Genomic DNA, 25,277 nt, shown 5'->3' with positions numbered 1-25,277 from the left:
CTAAGTCAAATCTGACTCCCAAACCACTGAACCCTAGACAATCTGTCATGTCAATGTCCCTCCTCACACAGTCTTCTCCCCTTGATATGCCTAGTAACCAATTTTCTTCTAGATGTAACTCTGATTTTCCATTCCACATTTGATTTTCATTGATCCATGAGAAAGTTAACTCTGGTTTTCATGAGCAGAACCTTTTATCTATTTTCCTTCCACCAGTCATTTTCCATTCAATAACTTTCATGTGACACCATATAATCAGCCTGGAGGAGGAGCTCATTTGCATTAATGTGCACATCCCCTCCCATGTTAGGAGTCATGATAAGCACTGTGGCACTGTCTTGTGCTTGCTGAGCAATCTCGAAAAGAACAGACCTGGACTGTGAGTCATGGCCTGGACTTCTCTTGTGATCACACTTCTGGCTCACTTCACAGGTCAGGGGGCCTTTCTAGACTGGAGTGTGTATGCAACAGTGCACATCTGTCTCTGCTTTGTTACTGACCAATTGATTTCTCACCTGTTTTCAGGGGCCATTTCCCAGGCTGTTGTGACTCAGGAACCTTCACTCACCACAACTCCTGGAGGGACAGTCACATTCACCTGTGGCTCAAGAACTGGGCCAGTTACCACTAGTAACTATGCCAAGTGGGTCCAAGAAAAATCTTACCAGGTTCACACTGGTCTGATAGGTGACACCAGCATCAGAGTCCCAGGTGTTCCTGCCAGATTCTCAGGATCCCTTCTTGGAGACAAGGCTGCCCTCACCATCACAGGGGCCAAACCTGAGGATGAGGCTGTGTATTACTGTGCTCTGTGGTACAGTGACCATCTCCACGATGACACATACATATGGGGAAGTAGAACACAAACATCCTGGTACAGTCTTACACTGCTGTCTTCTTACCAAATGGCTACATCTCCATAGACTCATTGTGCATGATTTCTATTGATGTAGAGAAGGTTATTAAAATTATGATATGAATCTATAAAATGTTTTATTTCAATCAATTTATGATAATGATAATGTGTTGACAAGCTTTAGTTGGCAACACTGAGACTCCTGAGAAGTGAGTTACAATGTGGAGTTTATCTACTTTCAGATGACCTGAGGCATTGTCTTAATTGTTTGATGTGGGAAGATCACAATGAGTGACATCATTCTTTAGACTGATTTACCTGAACTTTATAAACATGAAGTTGAGCTGAGTATGAGCCAGCAAATGATTGCATATGTAGTCATCCATCTTGGTTGCTGACATATGTGTGACATGACCAGATGCCTAAAGATCCCTGTGCTATAATTTTCATGTAATAATGGACTGTAATCTGGAATTGTGAATGGGAATAAACTCTTTCTCCAGGACCAAGTTGCTTTATGTCCTGATATTTTTTCACAGCAACAGAAAAGGACACTAGGGCAGATGTTTGCATAAAAAACACTGAAAATGACATGTCTCAGATAGAGTCCTCTGCTGTGTCAGAGGCCATCCAGACTTCCAGAAATCAAGGTAAGTCACCAGAATATGGGCGCCCCTTACTCTCCCAGTACAAACTCAACCCTACCAGCAGCCTCCTCACTCCTCCTCATTGCCATGTCCCAGTCCCTGACTAAGGCAGAAATCCACAGCTTGCTTGGCCAGAGGTGACTATGGAAATCAATATGGCAGTTCCTCAGAAAATTGGTAGTCATTTTACCTAAAGACCCAGTGTCTTATTTAGGGTTTTTATTTCTGCAGTATAACACAATGACAAAAAAGGTAATTTGGGGATTAAAGAGGTTATTTGGTTTAGACATTCCGCTCATTTAAGGAAATCAGAATAGGAACTCAAGCAGGGCTGGAATCTGGATATGGAAGCTCAAATGCAGAGGGCAACCTAGGGGAACTACTTATTGGTTTGCCTCACATGGTCTGCTCATCTTGCTTTCTTATAGAATGCAGGATTACCAGCCCAGGGCTGGCACCACCTACCATGACCTGGGAAATCTAACATTGATTGATACTTGATAAAATGCATTACAACTGGATCTCATGGAGGCATTTCCTCAATTGAGGATCCTTCCTTTATGATTACTCTAGCTAGTGTCAAGTTGACACAGTAAACCAAAGAACTCTCCACCCTACTACAAAGATTTTGTTCAACTATATTCACATCAACTTTATTTATAATAGTCAGAAAAATGGAAACAACCTAGATGTCACACAGACAAAGAATAGATAAAGAAGTTGTGCTACTCAGCCATTAAAAAAATGATGTCATGAAATTTGCTGGCAAATGGAACTAGAAAAAAATCATCCTGAGTGAGTTACCCCAGATCTAAAAAGACAAACATGGTATGTACTTACTTATTAGTTGACATTAACTATTCACTAAATAATAATCATGCCACAATCCACAGACCCAGAAAGGCTAAGTAACAAGGACTCTAAGGGTGATGAATGGATTTCCCTGGAAATAAAATATATTTGAGTGGTGTACTGAGAGCAGGTGGGAATGGGAACAGGAGGGATAAGTTTGGGGCAGACACAGTAAAGATTACAGAGAGATGACTGGAACTGGAGGGAATTTGAGAGGTGATGTGAAAACCTAGTGCAGTAGAAACTCCCAGGATTCTATGATGGTGATCCTAGCAAACTCTCAAAATAAGGGAGGATACACCATCTGAACTGCTAATATGCTGCAATCAGACAATTTTAAATGGTGGAACAAGTCTGCCACAAAACTTTTATCCTATATTCTAACCTGCTCACAAGTTGTGCTGAGGTAATGGAAGTGCAGAACTTGTGATAGTGGTTAACTAAGTGTTGGTGTAATTTGATGCTCACACCACGAGAGGGAGCCTGTTTACCACACTGAATGGATGATCAGCAACCATGGGCTGAATAAAAAATGTTTTTAAATCAGTAAAATTATTCCTAATAATATTTTGCTATATTCATAGATTGTCAACGAGCCCAATCATCATCAGAGAGTTTCCTCTGAGAGCTGATGTGCATAGATGCAAACACCTAGAGTCAAACATTAGGCAGAAAGATAGATAGATAGATAGATAGATAGAGTCCAAATTAGAGATGTCCATCAGGTCTCTCTTCTTGTATCTCATGGAATTGGGATAGAAAGAATTGTAGGAGACAGAGGGATTGAGGACACATGAGAATGTGGTTCCTAGAATCATCTAAATAGGGATAATCTGGGCTCACAGACACTGAAGCAGCAATTACAGAGCCTGCATGGGTCTGTGCTATGTCCTCACTGTATATTATAATTGTTAGCTTGGAGTTTTGTGTGTGTGTGGGATTTTTCAATAGTGGGTGTTGTTCTTTTGTTTAAGTTTACTGAGGCGATAGATGAAACATGAACACAAGAGCTATCGACAAGCAGAGACTCTCACGGCTCGATTAAGGGAGTTTTCCTGACTCAGCATAAAAAAATAAACCAACAAGGTTCTTTTTTTGTATTTATTTTATTTTTTTTCTTTTTTACATTTAAATTTATATTAGAACAAGGTGGCTTCACAAGTCAGTTCCAGGTCCCTTTCTGTTTCCCTCCCCACCTCCCGTACCCTCCCCCAACCCCCCCCAATATCCCCTCATTTCTCCAGAGAGGGTGAGGCCCTCCTTGGGGGTGTCCATAGTCTGTCATTTCATCCAGGGCAGGGCCTAGACCCTCCCCCCAAGAGTTCAGGGTGAGAGTGCATCTCACATTGTTGGATGGGAGTCCAAAGTTCATGTGTATACTCGGGATAAATACTGATCTACTGCCCAAGGCTTAATAGATTACCTAGGCTTCCTCACTGACACCCCCATTCAGGGGGTTAAGAGCCTCTACTAATGATTTAAATGTGTGTACATACAGCTGGAAGTGGCAGTGACCACATCTCCAAGCCGGCAGCTTTCGCTGGATCTGAGACAGTGAGCTGGAATCATGTTCATGCCTGCCATCTTGGAAAAACTGCAGTTTAAACAGCCAAGGTTTTAACAGACAAGACATGTGACCAGAAAAACATAAAGATTTACAGTAAAGTCAGACTTGGATGAAGAAAAACCTTTAAAGGTTTACAGTGTGTTAAAAAATATATGTAGAATTGAGAGAGAAAAAGAAACAGCATAGTGGTAAATAAGTAGATAAGCCAGCTGTGGTGGTGCGCACCAGCAGGAAATGCTCCAGAGGCAGAGGCAGGTGGATTTCAAATCTCTCTCAGAGAAAAATAAATAAAAGTAAAAGAAATAAAGTAATAATAGATAAATAAATAAGCCACGTAAAGATGGAAAATACAGAGAGTCTAGATACTGTATGCTATTGTGTTTTCCAGTTTTTTTAATTTCTAAGGAAGGAACAACTACTAAAGTACACTTGATTATAAATGCTGCTAAATTAACCCAACTTATATCTTTTGAAAATGACTTGACTTCAAAATTTAAATATAAGGATAAGTTACTTTGAAAAAGAGATTTGTTTATGTTTCTATAGAAAATGAAAAGCTGAGGATTTCTTCCAGGCTTTTGTGGTTTGATGAACCAAGACCCTCGGAAGCAGTGGGCCAGGTGTTCCAACAATAGAGACAGCTAAGATGATGGAGCTTTACAGACTACGAAAATGAGGACTTATACAGGTTTTGAGTTTTGTCATGATCCCCATGGTATGAACAGAGCCCCCTTTCCAGTATGAAACAGTTTGGAATGAGTGACATCCTAATTCCCATCTTGCTTATAAATCTTTGTTTTCATTTGAATTGGGTTGCTTATAATTGGTTAGTGATCACAACCAATCTCTTTTTAAAGGAAAAAGGGATTATAGTATGGAAATGAGTACTTTGTATTGGTATGGTTTTTCATTTATTGATACAAATCCATGGTCAATTTTGTGATATGTATATTTCTCCTCTTGATTAAGTATTGTGCTTATACTGATCTTTTAAAATGTAATATATAATTAAATACATACTATAGATAGTTACTTACAATAGTAAGACTTATAGTTAAGTAAGTTAGGTTTTCTAGATATAAAGTGATATATTTAAGATAGATAGACAGTCTTCAAACCTTTCAAAGACCTTCATAAAGTGGCATTTAAAATGGTTTAGGGTTTTTCTTGACAATGAGAAATGCCTGCTCCTAGCAGCACCAATTACGTCTGAGAGGAAGATGGGCATCGAAGAAACTTGTTATGGAGTTTGCTTTTAACATGGCAAGATTAGCCATTTGGGCAAGAAATTGCTCTTGCCTAGACTGCTTGACTGTTGTTGTATAAACTGGACTTGCAAGACCCACAGAAAAGTGACTGCTGAACTCAAACATTCCAACAGGGCTCCTGCTTCATGGAAGAGTCTAAGAGACTTTCTACAGGACACAGAAAAATGACTGACAGACTGCTGATGCAGATGGACAGTTTGAAATTTCCTGCTTTACTAAGAAGTCTTCTGGACACACTGTGGCCTATGGGCTGAAGATGGATGCCCCAACATTACAGAGGAACTTCGGGTTACTGCCCAGGAAGCGAGATGTCTCTGTCAATCCTAGTGTTTATATATTATTCTTCTGTGGTCTTTGATAGAGTTGAAGGCAGATAGTTATAGTTATAATTTTCCTTATTTATGATAAAAGATAAGCTACATATAGTGTAGGGAAAAGGGACCAGTCAAAGAAACACACCCTGAGCAGAGCCAAAGAAACACACTTTGGCCCTGCAACCAGAACCAAAGAAATGTACCCTGACCCTAAAACCAGTGCCAAAGGAACACACTTTGTCCCTGGAATCAGAGTCAGTGAAAGAAATGTACCCTGGCCCTAAAATTGGAGCCAAAAGGCTAAAAAGGACCAGAGAAAGAAACACACTTTGGCCCTGAAACCAGAGCCAAATCTGACCCTAATCCTGTGTAAAAAAGTAACCAATCCCGGAGCAGAGCTCTAGCCAATCTGAGCTCAGCACTGAAATCAGACCAATCCCTACTCTGGAAAAACTTCCCCAACCCCAAGAATCCCTATATAAACCCTGTGTATGTTCAGCTTGGCTGGGTCAGCTGCCTTCCAATAAACCCCTTTAGATGAGCTTCGGGTGAAGATCTTCTTTTGAGGCGGCTACAGAACAGAGGCGACCCTGGGCAGAGCAGAGCAGAGCAAGCAGAGGCAACCCTGGGCAGGGCAGGGCAGGGCAGGGCAGGGCAGGGCAGGGCAGGGCAGGGCAGGGCAGGGCAGGGCAGGGCAGGGCAGGGCAGGGCTATAACACTTTCCCGGGAAACCTTCCTTGGCAGAGCAGAGTTGTTATACTCGTCCCGGCTCCCTGGCTCTCTGCTCTCTGCTCTCCAGGAGCAGAGCTGAACTGTAGCAACTTCGCCCAAGAAACCTCCTGCCTAGCAAAACTGCTACACTTGGCTAACATCCCCAGCTGGAAGACCCCGTCCTGCCAGAGAGGAGCTGATACATCAGAGAAGCCTTTCTCTGAGGCAAGGCTGTAAGCTGCCAAGCTTACTGCAACCTGAGGTGGTCCTTGGCTCCCGAGCTCCAGGATATCTTTCCACCTGAGCTGTGTAACACTAAGTATTCTGTGACTCCCGAGTGCCAGATTACCTGACCCACTCCTGTTCCATCCTGTCCTGACCCATCCTGAAACGCTTACATATAGGACTTTGGACTCACAAGTATGGGATAGATGGTATTTTCTTTAAATTTTGCTAAATGTTGATAGAAAAAATATTGTAACTGTGTTCTTACTTGATAACTGTTCTTTTATATATAATTTGAGTATGTTAAAGTTAAGACCGTTCTTTTGTTTAAACAGAAAAGAGGAGATGTTGGGGAAGTCCTGTGTATATGTCAATAAAGCACTGTTGGTCAATAGGGAAGCAAGATAGGTGGGACTAGGAGTCAAGGAGTATGCTGGGTAGGGGAAACACAGAGAATCAAGATGTAACTGCCATAGGGATAAGAAGTCTGGTAAGTTCTCCGGTAAGAGAAATACTTATTTTAACAATTATGGGATAAATATTTAAGTCAGAGCTAGCCAGTAAGTAACAAGCAAGGCCAACATCTTCATAATTAATACAGCATCTTGTGTGTTATTTGAGGACTACATCTTGGCAGAGCCCAGGCAACTGGCGGGGTGGGGGGGAAGGAGAACCAAGCTGCTGGCAAGGAAAAGGCTTCTCTTTACAGACACTGAACCAGCAATTACAGAGCCTGCATGGGTCTGTGCTATGCCCTCACTATATATTATAGTTGTTAGCTTGGAGTTTGTGTGTGTGTGTGTGGGATTTTTCAATAGTGGGTGTTGTTCTTTTGTTTAAGTTTACTGAGGTGATAGATGAAAAATGAACACAAGAGATACATTAACCATAGAGTTTATTAAAGGGGGGAGGGTGAGAGCAAGAGGAAGAGAAGAGAAAGAGAGAAAGGGCAAAGCAAGAGAGAGAGATGAACAGGGTAAGAGAGGAAGGAAGAGGATGTAATTGAACATGGGCCCGTCTTTTAAAGGGGTCCTTTGCACCTGCTTGCAAACTAGTATACTCCTCGAAGCCTGGGCTGACCAGAGTACTGCCTGAGTACATTCTGACAGGTAACAGGGTCAGGCCAGCATAATGCCTGGATCCTTTCAGTGGGGCTGAGGTGTTTCTGATTCTTTTGCCTGATGTTGGGAATCTTATTCTCCTATAGGAATGCCTTATCCAGCCCAAATAAGATCATTTCTGCCTAGTCTTACTGTGTTATGCTGTGTTCTGTTAACACGCCTGGGAAGCCTGATCTTTTTGAAGGAAAATGGAGGAGGAATGAATCTATGGGAGAGGGGAAGTGGGGCATAACTGGCAGAAAGGGACCCAAGTATTGTATAAGAGAATAATAAATTAAAAATTAGCTAAAATATATATCACCCTTCACTGTCAGAAAATTTTCCACAGGTGGTAGGATAACAGGTGTTCCTCTGGCATGCCTGCCGACTGCTCTCTGGAATTTGCTACATGTACATACCCCACATAGACTCCTGTTAAAAAATATGGGACCCTGACTTTCCTTGGTAATGCCATCCGATGTTACCCTATATCATAATTCTCCAGAAGCCTAGGTCACATGGTCTCTTGTATCAACTAAGGGAACTTGGTTGAACAGGCTTAGGCCCACTAACATTTACCTGGAACATTATTCCAGGCACCAGAACTCTATAGTCTCCTATACCATGTGAACCTCCTTCTCCTGGGAAATTTCCATCAGAATCCCATGCCACATGGCTTTCAAGGGAACCATGATTTTCCCTGTTTAGACCTGCATATGTCACCAGGAAAGTTTATATACCAGCCCCACAATGAATCCTGGCATCTTTTCTTCTGAATGTAGTACATTACTTCATGAAAAGAAAAAAGTGACTAGAATATCCAGGAAGCCATAACTCAACAAATATACTATTCCAGATGTCCAAGTTCCAGGACTAAAACTAAATAACACAAAATCCAAAGAAAATATGTTTCCTCTGTTAATGATAAAAGCCTTCAAAGTGACACATAATGAAAATTATCTGAAGAATACCCAGACAAATAATTCAAAAGAAGATTATAGCTATGTTTAAATAACTCAAAAAGATGAATATAAGCTCCAAGAGCACAAAAAATAGTTGAATTATTTAAGTATGTCAATGCAAAATATAAAAATCTATTTCAATGGAGAGATAGAATTGCTGAATTAAATACAAATAGAAATGGAGCTAAAATATAAAAACTAACTAATTCAGATAAAACCCCATGGGAAATCCTTATCAATAGAGCGAATCATATAGTAAATAGTATATCAACATATGTAGACAAGGTAGAGGAATTAGATCACTCAGAAGAGGTCAATCCTAAATTAAAAATATGAGTAGAATGTAGGAGCATTCTAGGACAACTTGAAAAGATCTAAACTTCAGATGATGAGTATAGAAGATGGAGAACTTCATATGAAAGACATAGGGTATATTTTCAATAAAATTATAGAAGTAAAATTTTCAGCACTGAGAAGATATACTTATCCAAGTATAAGAAAGACATAGATTACAAAAGTAAATACTGAGAAAAGAAACTGACCAGGAACTATTTTAGATAGCTGAGGAAACCCTATCTCAGTGAGGTCTTGAGTGGATGTGTATTTTGACATGATCATGGATTTTTGAAAACTAATTGGCAAAGTCATCATAAATATGGACCTGGCTCAAGACCCTTGAGTCAAAAATTTTCCTTAGGAGTACAACTGTGAGTCTTTACAGAGGACTGATAACTGTGTAGAAATACTTAAAACTTGGAGCTTGTTCCTCCCTGGTGTTTACAGCCAAAGACCTCCCTTCCACTTAGACCAGATGACCATCCTCCATGCTGTTTCTGATAAATACACTGAAGTTCTTGTGTTAGCATTAGAGAATTCCACCTGATCCTGATTCATTGCATGTGTGCTTCTGTGCTTGTTGTTTTTTTGTTGTTGTTTGTTTGTTTTGCTTTTTCTGTTTTTTTTTTCTGGAAAGGGTTTCCCTATGTAACACTGAAGCCTGTCCTGAAACTTGCTCTGCAGATCAGGCTGGCATCAAACTCAGAGAGATCTGCCTGCCTCTGCCTCCTAAGTGCTAGAATTAAAGGCATCCCTTGTTTGTTGGTTCTTTCTTATTACATGGCCATGCCTAGCTGGGGTTCCAGCACCCAAGCCACAGAGATTGTAGCAACATGTTATAGTTAAAATACTAATATCGGAGAAATAAACAAAGGTTCCTGGAGCTATAAGGGAGAAGCCAAGTAACTTATAAAGCAAGCAAACCAAAATAACACCTGATGATTTGACAGAAACTTTTAAAACTTAAAGGAACTAGAGTGATATATTCCAAGTTGGGAGAGATGACAATTGCTAATTTATATTATTATATCCAGCAAAACTACATGTTAATGTAGAGGGAGGACCAAATGTTACTATTCAGGCATCTGTACTGCCCTGTCCTTGGGGTTCTGACAGGATATGCCTATAGCTACAACCACTAAGAGCACCACCTGTGCATATTCACTATGTTCCCTTTTAAAAGACCCCTGCCTACCTCCCATCCTTCTCTATCCTTCTTTCTCTCTCTCTTTCTTTCTGTTCCCCTGTCTCTCCCTCTCTCTCCCCTTCTTTCCTCTCTCTGCTCCCTGTTCCTTTCCTTTCTCTCCTACTGCTCCTGTCTCCAGAGGCCAGACCACACTTTTTTCCCAATTTTAGGATCCCTTTCCTTACTAAAAGCCCTGTCTACTTGAACCCTGTCCCATGGTGTCTTTCCTTCATGTGCCGCTTTAGTTAAATTACAACACCAATTGCCTTGTGTAATCAAAACTGATTAAAAGGATTTATGAGCATTAAGCCAGCTCTACTTCAGTCTAACAGGAAGAATGAACACTCTCAAGGTCACAGAAAGTTACTGGGAGTCACAGGAAAAACACAAAGACGGGAGAGATAATCAAAGAAGCTCTAAGTAAATCACAAAATAAACAAAGTGAAAGAAATCATTATACAACTGTCAATAAATAACTGTGAATATTAATGGTTTTAATTTCCCAACAAATGACACAGTAGAAGATTAGATTAGAAAATATGATGTCTCTTTTGCTGACTCCAAGAATGTCAACTCATCATTAATGATAGGTAGCTCTTTAGAGTAAAGGAAAGGAAAAGATCTTCCAAGAAAATGGAACTAAGAAACAAACAGGCATAACTATTCCTATACATGATTAAACAGCTATAGTCAGAAGAGAAAATAGTACTTGTCAAAGGAATCATTCAGTAAGAGGATACTACAATTCTAAATATATGCACCAAATGCAGTCCTCTCAATGTCATTACCAAAATACTACTGGATATAAGTACACTGGTTAGCTCCAAAGCATTGGTACTAGGTAACTTCAGTATCTCACCCTTGCCAATAGACAGGTTATTTGGAAATAAACTGTTGAATGACATAACAAATCACGTGGAACAACAGATATCTACAGAAAATTCACAGCAAAACTTAAAAAAAACACAGTCTTACCAACAGCTCATGGGAGTTTTCTTCAAAACTAGTGATATGTGAGAAAACAAATAAAATTTCAACCAATACAGGAAAACTAAATACCATCCTGAATTCTGTCTGACCATAGTGGAATAAAGTTAAGTATCAAGAGCAAAGAACTCACAGAAAGTAAACTAAACAAAACTAAACTAAACAAAAAGTATTGAATTATAGTCCAGTCAAGGAAGAAATAAAAAAGAATTATAAAGACTAACTGGAATTGAATTAAGGTAGGCACAATGAAGGTAGTTCATAGAGGGATGTTTATAGTGATTAAAAACCACAGAAAATCTGAAATAGTTTCTTTTATTTTATTATTTTAATATAATTATATCATTCCCCCTTCCCTTTCCTCCCTCCAAACCCTCCCATATATCTCTCTTTGATATTCAAATTCATGACCTCCCTTTTATTATTTATTGTTACACATATAAATCTATATACACATATTTTATAAACACATTAATACAGCCTGTTCAGTGTGTATAATGCTGCATGCAGTGCATAACAATTTAAAAGATATCAATGGTTTTAAAGAGAACTGAAACTAATAAACCAATGTTGTACCTTAATGCCTTCACAAAAGAAGATACTAAATTCAGAAATAGTAAATGGAAAAAAGTAATCTCTATCAGGGTTGAAACTAATAAAATAAAAATTAAAAAATTAAAAATTCATTTAAAATAGAACTTATTCTTTGAAAAGATAAGTAGTAATTACAAACACTTGGCCCACTTAGCAAAAAGAAGGAGAAAGAAAATTTAAATTAATAAAACTTGATATTATAATGTACATACTTGAAGAAGGAATAAATGGGTATAAAGTTGTTGTGGAAACTTCCTTAGAGACTAAGAAAGGCCATTGAATCCTGGTGTGTGGCAGGAGAGTCCCTGTGTGAAGACTAGAAAAGTCATTTTGTGAATCTGTGAAATGAAGCCTGGATTGTGTTGGAGACTTCAAGTTGCAGGATATGTGGAGAGATGTGATACTTTCCTGGGAGAGATGCAGACAGGGTGTAGAACTAGGCCATGAGAGGGAAATGTGTTGAAACCATTGGAGATGAATAGAGTAAGTGATTGGAAAAGTCATATAAATCAGAATTTGAAGTTTGTCCTGCTGGATATCAGGTCTGCTTTGGTCCAGTGTTTCTTCAATACGTTTGTTTGTTTGTTATAGTTAGCACACAGTTAAGGTTTCCTTGAGTCTCATAAGAGACTTTGGACTTTTAAGTAGTTTTGAGACTGTTAAAGTCTATGAGGACTTTTCAAGTTGAAATGAATGCATTTTTGTTATAATATGACTATAAGCCTATAAAGGTTAGGAAATGGAATTTGGCATACTAATGGCCCCAAAGTCCATTCGTATGCCAGGGATGAATACTGATCTACTACCCGAGGCCCCATAGATTGCTGAGGCCTCCTCACTGACACCCAAACTTAGGGCGTCTGGATTAATCCCATGCTGGCCTCTCAGTCATCAATCTGGGGTCCGTGAGCTCCCCCTTCTCCAGGTCCGCTGTTTCTATGGATTTCACCAGCCTTGTCTTGACCCCTTTGCTCATCACACCTCCCTCTCTGCAACTGGGTTCCAGGAGTTCAGTTCAGTGTTTAGCTGTGGGTGTCTGCTCTGCCTCTGTTTTAAATTGTAAAATATATTTTTCTGTCCTGTCTATAACCCATTGGCATATGAAGGGAGACTTGCAACTCATTTTCAGGAATATATAGTTTGTTTATACTTTGTAGCCCGGGCTAGTTAGGGATTTTTTCCTATGGTGTCTGAACAGAGGCTCCTTCCTGCCTTACTTACAGAGTTAACCAAAGTAAGGCAGCACTGTGTGACATGTTCTGAGACAGTAGGGGGCGCTGTATACCAGCCCCTTTGGAAGTCAGTCATTTACACCTCTGGGAGAAGCTAATGCTCAGGGTCCAGAACAAACCTGTGAACTCAGCACATTCTGCACATCTCCTCTGAAAGACTTAGAAAACAAGGTGAGGTGCCACCTAGGAGAGGACATGATTTGCATGGGAGGCCTCGCTGTCCTATTTATGTTAGTGTAGGTACAGAAACACTGGATGGTCTTTGCTGCCACTGTAGATCTTCAGGAACCAGTAATCTACAAATCTCCACCATGACCGGGGTCCCCATCCTTCTCACCCTCCTCATTGTCTGCTCAGGTAACTGCTTGTAAAAAGCAGTAAGGATTAATGAGTTATAGGAAACAAGACTTTCTTCCTATTATACCTTGCTGACTCTCCATTTCCTCTATTACAGGGTCCTGGGCACAGCCTAGGCTGAGTCAGGAAGCCTCCATGTCTGGCTCTGTTGGACAACAAGTCACTCTCATCTGCACTGCAAGTGGTGGTGATGTTGGAGCATATGATGCATCCTGGCACAAAGAGATTCCAGGTGACATCCCCAAATATATGACAATTGGCTATTCTCGACCATTTGGCAATACATATTACTTAACTATGACGGACCTCAAGCCTGAAGATGAGGCCAGCTATTACTGTTCAACATGGGACAGCAGTACAAATGCTCACACAGTGCTTCAGAAGCTTGGGGAACTGAGACAAAAATATTCCCCTGATCTTTACTAACCTAGCCCATGCCATGACCGTCTAATGTTTAATGTGGGTGACTGTGAGGACCCGTGTCCTCATTCTTCTTTTTAAATTTTAATTAAATAATTCTTTTCACTTATTTTACATACTGACCTCAGTTTCTCCCCTCCTCATTCTTGGTTTTTTTTTTTTTTTTTTTTTTGGTTTTTACGAGACAGGGTTTCTCTGTATTGTTTTCGAGGCTGTCGGTCCAGCCCAGCCTCGAACTCACAGAGATCCGCCTGCCTCTGCCTACCGAGTGCTGGGATTAAAGGCAAGTGCCACCACCGCCCGGCTCTTCCTCCTCATTCTTACAACAGATTCTCAGAGGACAGAAGAGCCTTCTGTGGGAGTGTCATTTGGCAATCTTTATGTGGCTGCATCTTAACTGTTTTACTGAGATATACTTTAAAGCCAAATGTGCATTAAAATTATAATTTTCATATTTCTAGAGTGGTGGAAAATTCACATGATGTAAACTTAGAATATAATGTTCTGGAAAGAATTATTTATTGGAAGGACAGTAATGCATCGTAATTTTGGCTTGTAATTACACTTTTTTGGTTTTGTATTTGTTTTGTGTCACTTTTGGTAGTCTTAGGAAAGTCTGTACTAGTTTGCTTTTTTATACTTATCAGACAGTATAAATTTTTATTTTGGTGTAATTATTATCTCTAACTTGAAATCTATGTATATACTACTAGCGGCCCGACCTTTTACCAGTTTGGGGGAATTTAAACTTTTTGTGTTTATAAGCATTTTTATTATAGATGTCAGCCTATGATTTTTCAAGTATTTCTGTAGACATACATTTCTACCCTTTGGGAATAGATAACCAGGACCAGAATTTCTAGGAAATAATGTGACTGTTTTGCAGAAATTTCTTATTTTTAAAGTGGCTGGATAAATTTACAGTTAGGTGAGCAATATATATTGACTCACATTTTTTTTACGTTCTCATATTGGTATTCAAATCTCAAGCATTTCTACAGGCATGCATTTCCAAGTATTTTGTACAGATAACTGGAACATGAATATCATCATTCTTTGGAGGAAATGCTTCATTTCTTTGCTAAGTGGCTGTACCAGTTAACAATTCCCTGAAAAGATGAGGCTCATGATTTCTATGTATTATCACTGATCTTGATGCTGTCTGCTATTTTGACTTTAACTTCTATAATGTTAATGAAATATCATTTCATTGTATATTCAGTTATATTCAGGTACGAATGACAATGGCGGTTTCTGAAGCACTATACTATATCTAATCCATTCTGAACAAATCAAAGTAGGAGTTCATTCCATGAATTTTTGAGTCCAGGACTGATTTTCTATTGCTAAAGCCACCGAGTATATCCTCAGTTTTGTAAAGCCGGTCAGGAAAATTGGTTCAGTTAAAAAATTTTTGAAATGAGACCATCTTTTCATGTATGATCAGAAGACAAACTAATTCTGTGTAGCTTGAATGCTTTGATAGCTGAGACCTCACTCATCTTTACATAGCTCTTAGTTCTCTTTTTGAGCTGGACATGCAGTAGAGGTGTAAAATGAAGGCAGATGTGTGTCTCCCGGGGCTTCAGAATCTTGATTCCCTGAGAGGAAAACTTGGGTGAACATTTGACTCCAAATCTGCCTCCTACACATACTGTGACCTCTTTAATAATAACACAGACCATAAGCACATGTATAGTCACAGTCACCTGGCAAGGAAGCCATTATGAAACAAAATCCACAAATTAAATGTCTTCAGTGACAGTGAGATGGATCTAGAAACATCTAGAGACACCACATATTCATAGATAAGGTGTCCTAATTTCACACACAAAAGGTGTGCTAATTGACTAGACTAATATAGTAAATATATTTCAATGCATGTTAGTAAAAAGGCAGCTAACTTGTTATTTTATATTAATAACACGGAAGAATGGTAAATTCTAGTGCACCTTAGAAAGAAAATAGAACAGTGAAGATACAGTATTAGATATTGACATGAATTTATAAATATAACTGTAAATAGCTGTTGAAATAAGAAAATTGACAATTCAAAAGTATGCAAAGGATTGAAATAGATTTATGATGGATGGTCAGGTGGGATGTGACTTTCAGACAAAACAATGCCAAAGAGAAGTATAAATCATCATGAAATATTGAATTTTGCATTTGAAATGTAAATTTCAGAATGTTATATACAGAAACTCTTATTTAGGAAAATTTAAGGAGAGAATTTAGCACTTATTTTTGATCACAAGAAAACTGGGCTATACTACTTAATACATCTATGAAACCTTGCTATTCCTAAGGCGCAGGAGACATTGGAAAAGAGGGGCAAGAAAAGTTTTAAAAGTCACAATACTGGGGAGTTTGCTGTGAGATTGTATCTCCTACTAGTATCAGAAGTTACACCCATAAAGTCTCACCAACATGATTGTCCAGACATGCTTTGAACAAGGATGACACCAATGAACAGGCCAAGCTAGACTGAGAAAAACACACAAGGCCTCAACCCTCCAGGCCTAAAAGGGAAGCTATGAGTGGGACAGGTGATCCTTCCCAGGGAAGAGCACAGTGATTGGTTGCCAAGTGTCAAATTGTTAGCCATTCTAACATGCAAACAAGTAACATTACATACATTAAACAGTGGATACTTAGGGACATATACATGAACAGGAGGACTTGGAGGGAAGAAAAGGCAGAGAGAAATGCAATTGAAGTATAACTGCAAAAAGAAAACCAAGTTTCAAATCTTGGAAATGAGACAATTCTGGGCTTTCATGCCAAGAGAAACAGAGCATGTAGTTGAGCCTGTACTCAGAGTGCATCTGGCACAGAGCAATTTCTGAGTAGAGTTCAGTAACTCCCCAAGTCTAAGACTCCGGGGAAGTAAGTCTGAGGCTTCCATGACAACATAACAGATCTGGAGAAGAGGAGTGTATGAAAAGACGTTGACACTTCTGTAAGCTGTCTTCCCACATTTTTGAAGAAAGTTAAAATTTCTGTGTGGAGAATAAAATCCTGTTACTTAATAATGGACAGTCAGGATATGTGGCATTATCAGTTTTTCCTTTTTACAGAAGAGTAGAAAACATTGCAGTTCTTACCCATCATCAAAATAGTGCAGTTTTATCAATACAAAATACATCAGCACCATTTTGAAGATTACAGACAACTTAATTTTACAGAAAATTAGCTGTTTTTTAATCAAATTCATGCGAACTCTAATTAACTGGGAAGATGAACCTCAATTGAGAAGATGCCCCTTCAAGAGTAGTCTATGGGCATACTTGTGGGGTATTTTATTGGTTGACAATTGAGGTCAAAGGGCCCACTCTATGTTGTCACTCCTAGGCAGTTCGTCCTGGGTAGTATAGGAAAATATTATGAGGAAGTCAGTAAGCATCACTCCTCCATGACCTCTGCATAAGTTCTTACTTCTGGCTTCATGCCTTGAGTTCCTGTCCTGACTTTCCTTGGTGATGGAGTGTGACCTGAGAGTTGTATGAAGAAATTAATCCTTTACTTCCAGTTGCTTGTGGTCATGGTATTTTATCACAGCAATAGAAACATAGCTAAGACACCAGTGATGGAGCTACTTAAATATGTCAGAAGATGCTTAACTGATTTAAAGCATAGGCAGCACAGTTATTGGAAGAAGTGAAAAACCTCACAGACTCTTTCACAAATGAATAGATATCAGGGTACTAGATGGTGAAGTGTAACACTGCATACCCCATTCTCAGTGCTGCTTGATAATGGAGCTTGTGCTAATAGCTGTGATTTCAACACTGTCAACCCAAAGGACTCTAAGCCAATCTCCAAATTGGACACTTGAAAATAAATACTTGATGTAAGGAGTGGTTGATGTAGATTTCAAATCATGGACATATATGACAACAATTACAATAATGATTGAGTGTTTTGAAGAGAATATTAAAAGCAGAGAAAGATAATTTACATGAAATAATAGATTTTTAAAAATCATGCCAGTTAAAATAGCACACTATTATTTTCTCTTATAATCTTAATTCCAGAAATATAGTATAGAGAGAAAAATTAATGTTTTGAGTAGTAAAGAAAATTCTAGTTCGTTCATAAGCACAAATTGACAAGAAAAGTACAATTGAGACCAAATGCAATATTGTCTCTGGATACTTCTTGGGATAATTTCTCAGGCTCATATGTCAAGGTGACCCTAGATTCTGTCTCACAGGTAGTGAAGGATAGCTCTTCTTGACCATATATGAGGTTTCCTTGTGATTTCAGCTATGGCTGAAGCTACGTTGACCTTGTGATCATGGACACTGCAGTGTGAGTGTGAAAGTCTGCTGGATACGTCTGTGCAAGTTTCTAATAGCTGCAACCTTTACCAACTTCCCTGGTTCACACTCAGTGCAATCCACTCCTTCATTATCTGTGCCCTCAGGGCCTCTCTCTGATTCTAAATCTGTGGCCAGCAGGTTCTTAAAGAACCAGTAAGGGAAGAGATAGGGGGTACATAAACATCCCTTCCTTTTGTAGAAGGTAGGAAATAAGAATCTGGGAGAAAACAGCTGCATTTAGGGGATGAGAGATATACCTGCCATGGCTGAACTTCTCTACAGCTTCTTCCTATATATACAGTTGGAGATTGGCCTGTAAGAACAGATTGCTGCTCAGACTGTATTTGAGTCTTTTGTTCATACAATAATCAGTGTCCCTTCATTTGTGCCCATCACCGCTGTGTTGTTTTTGGATCCTTCAATTACCCTATTACTATTTGTTAAACAACTTATGGTTCATTTCTGTGAGCATTTGTCAGACTCGCGGGTACATTGAAGCAGTGGTTTCATTGCCAGCACAGTGTATCCTGCTACCAACTCTCCCTCCTCATGTACAAAAAACTGCAAATGCCCAGGTAGGATAGGGAGTCCCTTCCTTATAACTTGAGATACAAGAATGCTTCATGTGAATAAGGTGTCCATCTCTAGGTTACAGTTGAGAGCATGGTTGGTTTTGTTATTGTACTATATGGGAACAAAAACCAAATACATAGGAACAGGCTTGAAGTGTTGTTTCATTTGGAGCAAATGCTGTTGGCGGCAGGCAGGTTGTGATCTTCCTGCTGAAGAACAATTATGTTTTTCAGTGTTACCCAATTGAGCAGGATGCCAGTTCTACCTAAAGAAATTTGATCTTATAGGACAAGATTTGCTCTGTCTATGTTCCTTGTTTCTCCCCAAAAGACAAATATTTGTGACATTGAATTATCATCAAGTAACTCTTTGAGGCAGGAGAAAATAGCTGAGAATTCTTGGAAGAGAGAAGAACTGGAGATGAGTCAAGATTTGTAAGAGATAACATCAATATCCAAAACAAGTCAGACATACAGAATGAAGAGAGGTAAAAGCCACATGTCAGAATGTAGATTAATGGGAACAGGTCAATTTGAGTTATAAGAGCTAGTTGGAAACAATCTTAAGCTAAACAGCCAAGCTTTCAAAACTAATAAATAAGTCTCCCTGTCATTATTTCTGTGCTGTTGGTACCACAAAGGGAAGACCAACTATATTCAACTACATTACAAGACTGCCTTATTAATGAACACATTGGTTTACTAAAATTACTATCAACTATATTCTGCATTAACCTGATAATTATTCAATGTAGCCACTAAGAGGGATCAGGATGTAGTTGTATACTTTCTTTAGCATGATAAACCCTAAAATTTAGGAGAGCAGAATTAGAATGATCTGGTCCATTTATTTAATGTGCCAATTAATGGTAGAACTTTTGAGTTTTAGTGCCATGTATCTGAAAATCTGTAGAAGAAAGTGTGTAGTTACTGGACAGCATGCCACGATACTGAATACCATTTAAGTCTACCATGGTAGCATATATGAACACAGTCTTTCAAAGATGAAACATGGCCAAATTCCTAGTACCACATAACAGCTGCATAGGAATCTACTCTTTCTTGCATTGACATTGTTGTGGATTCCCACTGTTGTGACTTACTCTTCTATATGCAGAATTTCAAACCATTTTTCTTCCCAGTTTCTGCTCAGAAATTCACAAAGGGGATTATTCTTCTGCCCTGTGGTGCTTTGGGTATGTCCTAGATGGTCTGTAGGGATGCCACAGGGACAAGTCCAGAATCAAGATCCTGGCTGTTATTCATAAAATCTTGTATACTCATTATCTGTTTTGTAATTGATGAAGTTCCCTCCATCTTTAACACATGTAAATGCTATTTCTTATGTGACTGTATTTTTCACTGTTTTGAGTACACTTTCAGAAGTTTCTATTCTCATAAAACTCAATTATCTAGCCTTCATTTAAGTCTTAGCCTTAATACCCATTTTCAAATTTTGTATCCACAAAACATATTTAATCTGAAGCTGCAGTGCATTTTTGTTTAATATATATAATAGAACTTAACAAAATGTGTATCTTAGAACTTAAAACAAAATAAATATCATTAGTGTTTATTTATTTATTCATTTTACGTTCTAGCCACAGTTCTCCCCCACACCTTTCCTCCCAGCCCCCACCACCACTTTCCCTGAGTGTTTGACCTCCATCTACTCCTATTCCATCTCTACTTAGAAAGGTCAGGCCTCTCATGTATAATGACAAAACATGCATATTAAATTGTAGTGAAGTCTAAGTACTTTCCCTTGTTTTAAGACTGGGCAAAGTAACCCAGTATGAGGATTAGTTTCCCAAAGCCAATAAAGGAATCAGAGGCAGCCCATGACCTCACTGTTTGAAGTCATACAAGAAGACTAAACTATGCAATTGTCAGATATATACAGAGGGCCTAGGTCAGTCTCATCCAGTGTCCCTCATTGTCAGTTCAGTCTATGAGATTCTATGAGCCCAGATTAGTTGATTCTGTGGGTATTCTGGTGATTTCCTTGATTTATCTGGTTTCTACAATCTTTCCTTTCTCTCTTGAGCAACCTAATGTTTTATTGTTGGTCTCTGCATCTGCATCTGTTTTCATCAGTTGCTAGAGGAAGCCTCTCTGGTGACCACTGGGATAGTCACCAATCTAGGAGTATAACAGAATATCATTAAACATCATTATATTGAAATTTTTTCTCTAGCTGTAACTTTGGGCCATCCAACCTCTGGGTTTATGTTCCAGGCAGTGTAAGGGAGGGTTAACTCTCATGGTATAGATCTCATTCTGGAGCAGTCATTGGTTGAGCACTCCCCAAGTCTCTGTTCCATTCTACCTCAGCACATCCATAGACTGGACAAACGTTTAAGGTTATGTGGTTGGGTTGTTGTCCCAATCACTCCACTGGAGGTCTTTCCTGGTCATATGGGATGGCAAGTTCAGGCTTCATAATCCCCATTTCTAAGAGTCTTATCTTGGTTCATCCTTGTAGCTTTCTGGGAGTTTTACTTGCACCAAATTTTTCTCTGACCGTAAAAGCACACCCTTCTAGTCAGCTCATTCAGCGTTATGCCCCCCATCTGATCTCTCATATTCCTATCCCAACCTACCCCATTCCACACATGAAATTTCTTATATTTTCCCTCCCTTAGGTACCCCCCTTGGGATCTCCTTTATACCTAGCCTCTTAGTCTATGGATTTTACCTTTACTTTATAGCTAATATCTATACATATATAAGTAGGACCATATGTTGTTTGTCTTTCTAGGACTGGATCACCCCACTCAGGATTATTTTTATTCCAGTTCCATCCATATGCCTTCAAATTTCATGGTATCACTGTTTTTAATAGCTAAGTAATACTCCTTTGTGCAAATGTACTACATTTTCTTTATCCATTTTTCAGTTGAGGGACATTGTCTTAGTTAAGGTTTCTATTGCTGTGAAGAGTCATCATAACCATGGAAACTCTTATAAGAAAAACATTAAGTTGGGGTGGTTTGCTTGTAGTTTCAGAGGTTCAGTCTATTATCATTGGGGTGGAGAGCATGGCAACAAGCATGCAGACACAGTGCTACCTACACCTTTATCAGAAGACAACAGGAAAGTGGACTGAGTGTTACACTGAGCAAAGTTTGAGCAAAAGAGACCACAAACCTCACTCCCACAGTAACACACTTCCTCCAACAAGGCTATACCTACTTCAACAAAGCCATACCTCCTAATAATGTTAAACCCTTTGAGTGGCATTTTCTTTCAAACTGCCACAGATGCCTAGGTTGTTTCCAGACAATGACTGATTAAAAATAAAGCTGATTTGAACATACTTGCACAATTGTCCTCATGGTATGATTGAGCATACTTTGGGTATATGTCCAAGAGTGGTATAACTGAGTCTTGAGGTAGATTGATTCCCAATTTTATGAGAAATTGACGTATTTATTTCCTAAGTGCCTGTAAAAGTTTTCACTCCCACCAGCATTAGTTGAGTGTTCCCTTTGCTGCACATTCTCTCCAGCATGAATTGTCACTTGGGTTTCTGATTTTAGTCATTTTGACAGGTATAAGTTAGATTCTTAGTCATTTTGATTTGCATTTTCCCACTGGCCAAGGATGCTGAACAATTCTCTAAGAGTATTTCAGCCATTTGAAATCCTCCTGTTGATATTCCTCTGTTCAGGTCTGTACCCCGTTTTTAATAGACTATTAAAGCTTTTGATGTCTAGTTTCTTGAGTTCTTTTTATATTTGGAAAACAGCCCTTTGACGGATGTGGTGATGATGAAGAGTTTTAGCATGCTGTAGGCTGCTCTTTTGTACTATTGTTGGTGTCTTTTTTTCCTGACAGAAACTTTTCAGTTACATGAAGTCCCATGTATTAATTGTTGATCTCAATGTCTGTGCTCTTGGTGTCCTGTTAAGAAGTCATCTCCTAAGCTGATGTGTTCAAAGCCATTTCCTACTTTCTCTTCTATTATGTTCAATGTAATTAGATTTATATTAAAGTCTTTTATCCAATTAGACTTGAGTTTTGTGCAGGGTGATAGGGATCTATTTTGATTCTTCTACATAATTGAACTACTTTCTTTTTTCCATTGTTAATTTTGGCTTGTTTGCCAAAAATCAGGTGTCCATAGTTGTGTGGATTTATATCTGGGTCTTTAATTTGATTTCATTGATCTACTTGTCTGGTTTTATTTCAGTACCAAGTGGTTTTTATTACTATAGTTCAGTAGCACAATTTTCATTCAGGGATGGTGATACCTCAGGAAAATTTTTGTTGTTTTTGTTGTTGTACAAGATTGTTTTAGCTATCCTGGAATTTTTTTGGTTTTGTTTTTCCATATGAAGTCAAGTATCAGTCTTTCAAGATCAGTAAAAATTGCACTGGAATTTTTATGGGGATTGCATTGAATCTGTATATGGCTATTGGTAAGTTTCCATATTTACTATGTTAATCCTACCAATCCAAAAGCAAGGGGAATCTTTCCATCTCCTGATATCTTCTCCAATTTCTTCAGAGATTTGAAGTTTTTTTCATACAGGAGTTTCATTTGCTGAGTTAAGTTACACTATGATATTTTACATTTTATGTGGCTATTGTGAAGGGTTTCGTTTTCTGATTTCTGTCTCAGCCTGTTTATTCTTTGTATTTAAGAGGGCACTGACTTTTTTGAGATAATCCTGTATCCAGCCACTTCACTAAAGGTGTTTATCAGTAGTGGGAGTTCCTTGGTAGAATTTTTGGTATTGCTTATGTATATACCCATATCATCAGAGAATAATGATTCTTCAACTACCTCATTTCTAATTTGTATCACCTTGATTTCCTGTTATTGTCTTATCATTCTTGCTATAAATTTGAGTACTATACTGAATAGATGTGCAGAGAGTGGACAGCCTTATCTCTTTCCTGATTTTAGTAGAATGGGTTTGAGTTTCTCAGCACCACATGGATTATTCACTGAAACTGACCACACACTCAGCAAAAAGAAAATCTCAACAGATACCAAAAAATGGAATAACATCATATATCCTATCAGATCACCATAGATTAAAAGGGAATTTCAGCAACAAGAGAAATAACAGAAATCCTAAAACTTCATGGAAACAGAACAACTCTTTACATAATTTCCACTGGGTCAAGGGTGGAATAGAAAATTAAACACTTCCAAGAATTCAATGAAAATGAAAGCACAGAATATCAAAACTAATGGGACACAATGATAGTGGTGCCAAGAGAAAAGATCACAGCAGTAAGTGCCTTCATAAAGAATTTGGAGAAATCTCATATTAGTGACTTAACAGCACACCTGAAAGGTCTACAACAAAAAGAAGCAGATGAACCCAAAAGGAGTAGACAGCTGGAAATAATAAACAGACAGCTTAAATCAATAAAATAGAAACAAGAAGAGTACAAAGAATCAATAAAACAAAGAGTTGGTTCTTTGAGAAAATCAACAAGATAGTCAAATCCATATCCAAACTAACTAAAAGAGAGACAATATCCATATTAACAAGATCAGAAACAATAGAGAGGACATAGCAACAGACCCTAAGGAAATTAAAAGAATCAGTCATGCAGGTTTCAGTGAGGAGGACTAGGCAATCTATGGGTCCTTGGGTAGTAGATCATTATTTATCCCTGGCATACAAATGGACTTTGGGCGCCCATCCCACAACGAGAGATACTCTCTCAGCCTGGACTCTTGGGGGAGGGCCTAGGCCCTGCCCTGGATGAAATGACAGACTATGGATACCCGCCATGAGGGCCTCATCCTCCCTGGGGAAAGAAGTGGGGATTGGGGGAAGGGAAGATGGGGGAGTTGGTGGGAGGGTGTGGGAGGAGGAGAGGGAGAGGGAGAGGGACCTGGGATTGACATGTGAAAAAAACTTGTTTCTAATTTAAATTTAAAAATTAAAACAGACATTAAAAAAGAATCAGTATGTCATACTTCTAAAACCTGTATATCACAAAATTGGAAAATCTAAAAGAAATCTGCAAATGTCTCAGTAGATACCACTTTTCCCAAAGTTAAATCAAGATTGGATAGACAATATAAATGTACTTATATGCCTCAAGGATATAGAATCTGCCATTCATTAAAAATCTTACAGCCAATAAAAGCCCAGGGCCCAATGGTTATAGCTAAGAAATCTACAAGACCTTCAAAAATGTTTAATACAAATATACCTTAAATTATTACACAAAACAGAAACAGAAGGGACATTGCCAATTTGAGTTTTTGAGGCCACAGTCACCCTGATACTCAAACCACACAATGACTCAACAAAGAAAGAAAATTATAGACCAATATACCCCATGAATATTTATGCGAAAATACTCAGTCAAGTTCTCACAAGCTGAATTCAAGAACACATCAAAATGATCAAACACCATGATCTAGTGGGCTTCATCCCAGAGATTAGGGATGAGTTAGCATTTAAAATCTGTCAATGTAATCTGCCATATAAACAAACTGAAAGAAATACATCTTCATGATCATGTCATCAGATGCTGAAAAATCTAACAACCTTCCTGAAAAAGTCTTAGAGAGATCAGGGATACAAGGGATATAGCTAAACATAATAAAAGCAATACATAACAAGTCAATAGCCAATATAAAATTATATGGGGAGAAACTCCAAGTAATTTCACTAAAATTGGAAACAACATAAAGTTTTCAGTTCTCTCTATATCTATTCAGTATAATACTTGAAATAATTTTTAAAATGCAACAGGCATTAAACTTTCAATCTATCCAAAATTTAGA

The 25,277-nt window shown here is 38.6% G+C and overlaps 1 protein-coding gene and 1 gene segment (V, D, J or C); both read left to right on the top strand.

Moving 5' to 3' along the window:
* The window catches only part of LOC101839749 (Ig lambda-1 chain V region S43), a 612,967-nt gene that overhangs the window by 97,066 nt on the left and 490,624 nt on the right, over window positions 1–25,277 (top strand). The window contains exons 1-2 of one of the 6 annotated variants that reach the window (XM_040751117.1): window positions 293–432; window positions 526–826. The exons of 4 other annotated variants lie outside the window; for them this stretch is intronic. In XM_040751117.1, the coding sequence (XP_040607051.1) occupies window positions 387–432; window positions 526–826 (347 nt within the window). In that variant the 5' untranslated portion in view covers window positions 293–386. Of the gene's footprint in view, window positions 1–292; window positions 433–525; window positions 830–25,277 lie in introns of those variants that run through there. One more of the 6 variants, XM_040751116.1, reaches the window with a different exon arrangement.
* On the top strand, window positions 13,112–13,632 carry LOC106021730. The segment is given in 2 exon segments: window positions 13,112–13,194; window positions 13,292–13,632. Coding segments are annotated over 2 exon segments (375 nt in total).

The sequence above is a fragment of the Mesocricetus auratus genome, unplaced genomic scaffold, assembly GCF_017639785.1.
Source record: "Mesocricetus auratus isolate SY011 unplaced genomic scaffold, BCM_Maur_2.0 Super-Scaffold_100008, whole genome shotgun sequence".
NCBI lineage: Eukaryota > Metazoa > Chordata > Mammalia > Rodentia > Cricetidae > Mesocricetus > Mesocricetus auratus.
This window is presented reverse-complemented; position numbering and strand designations above follow the sequence as displayed.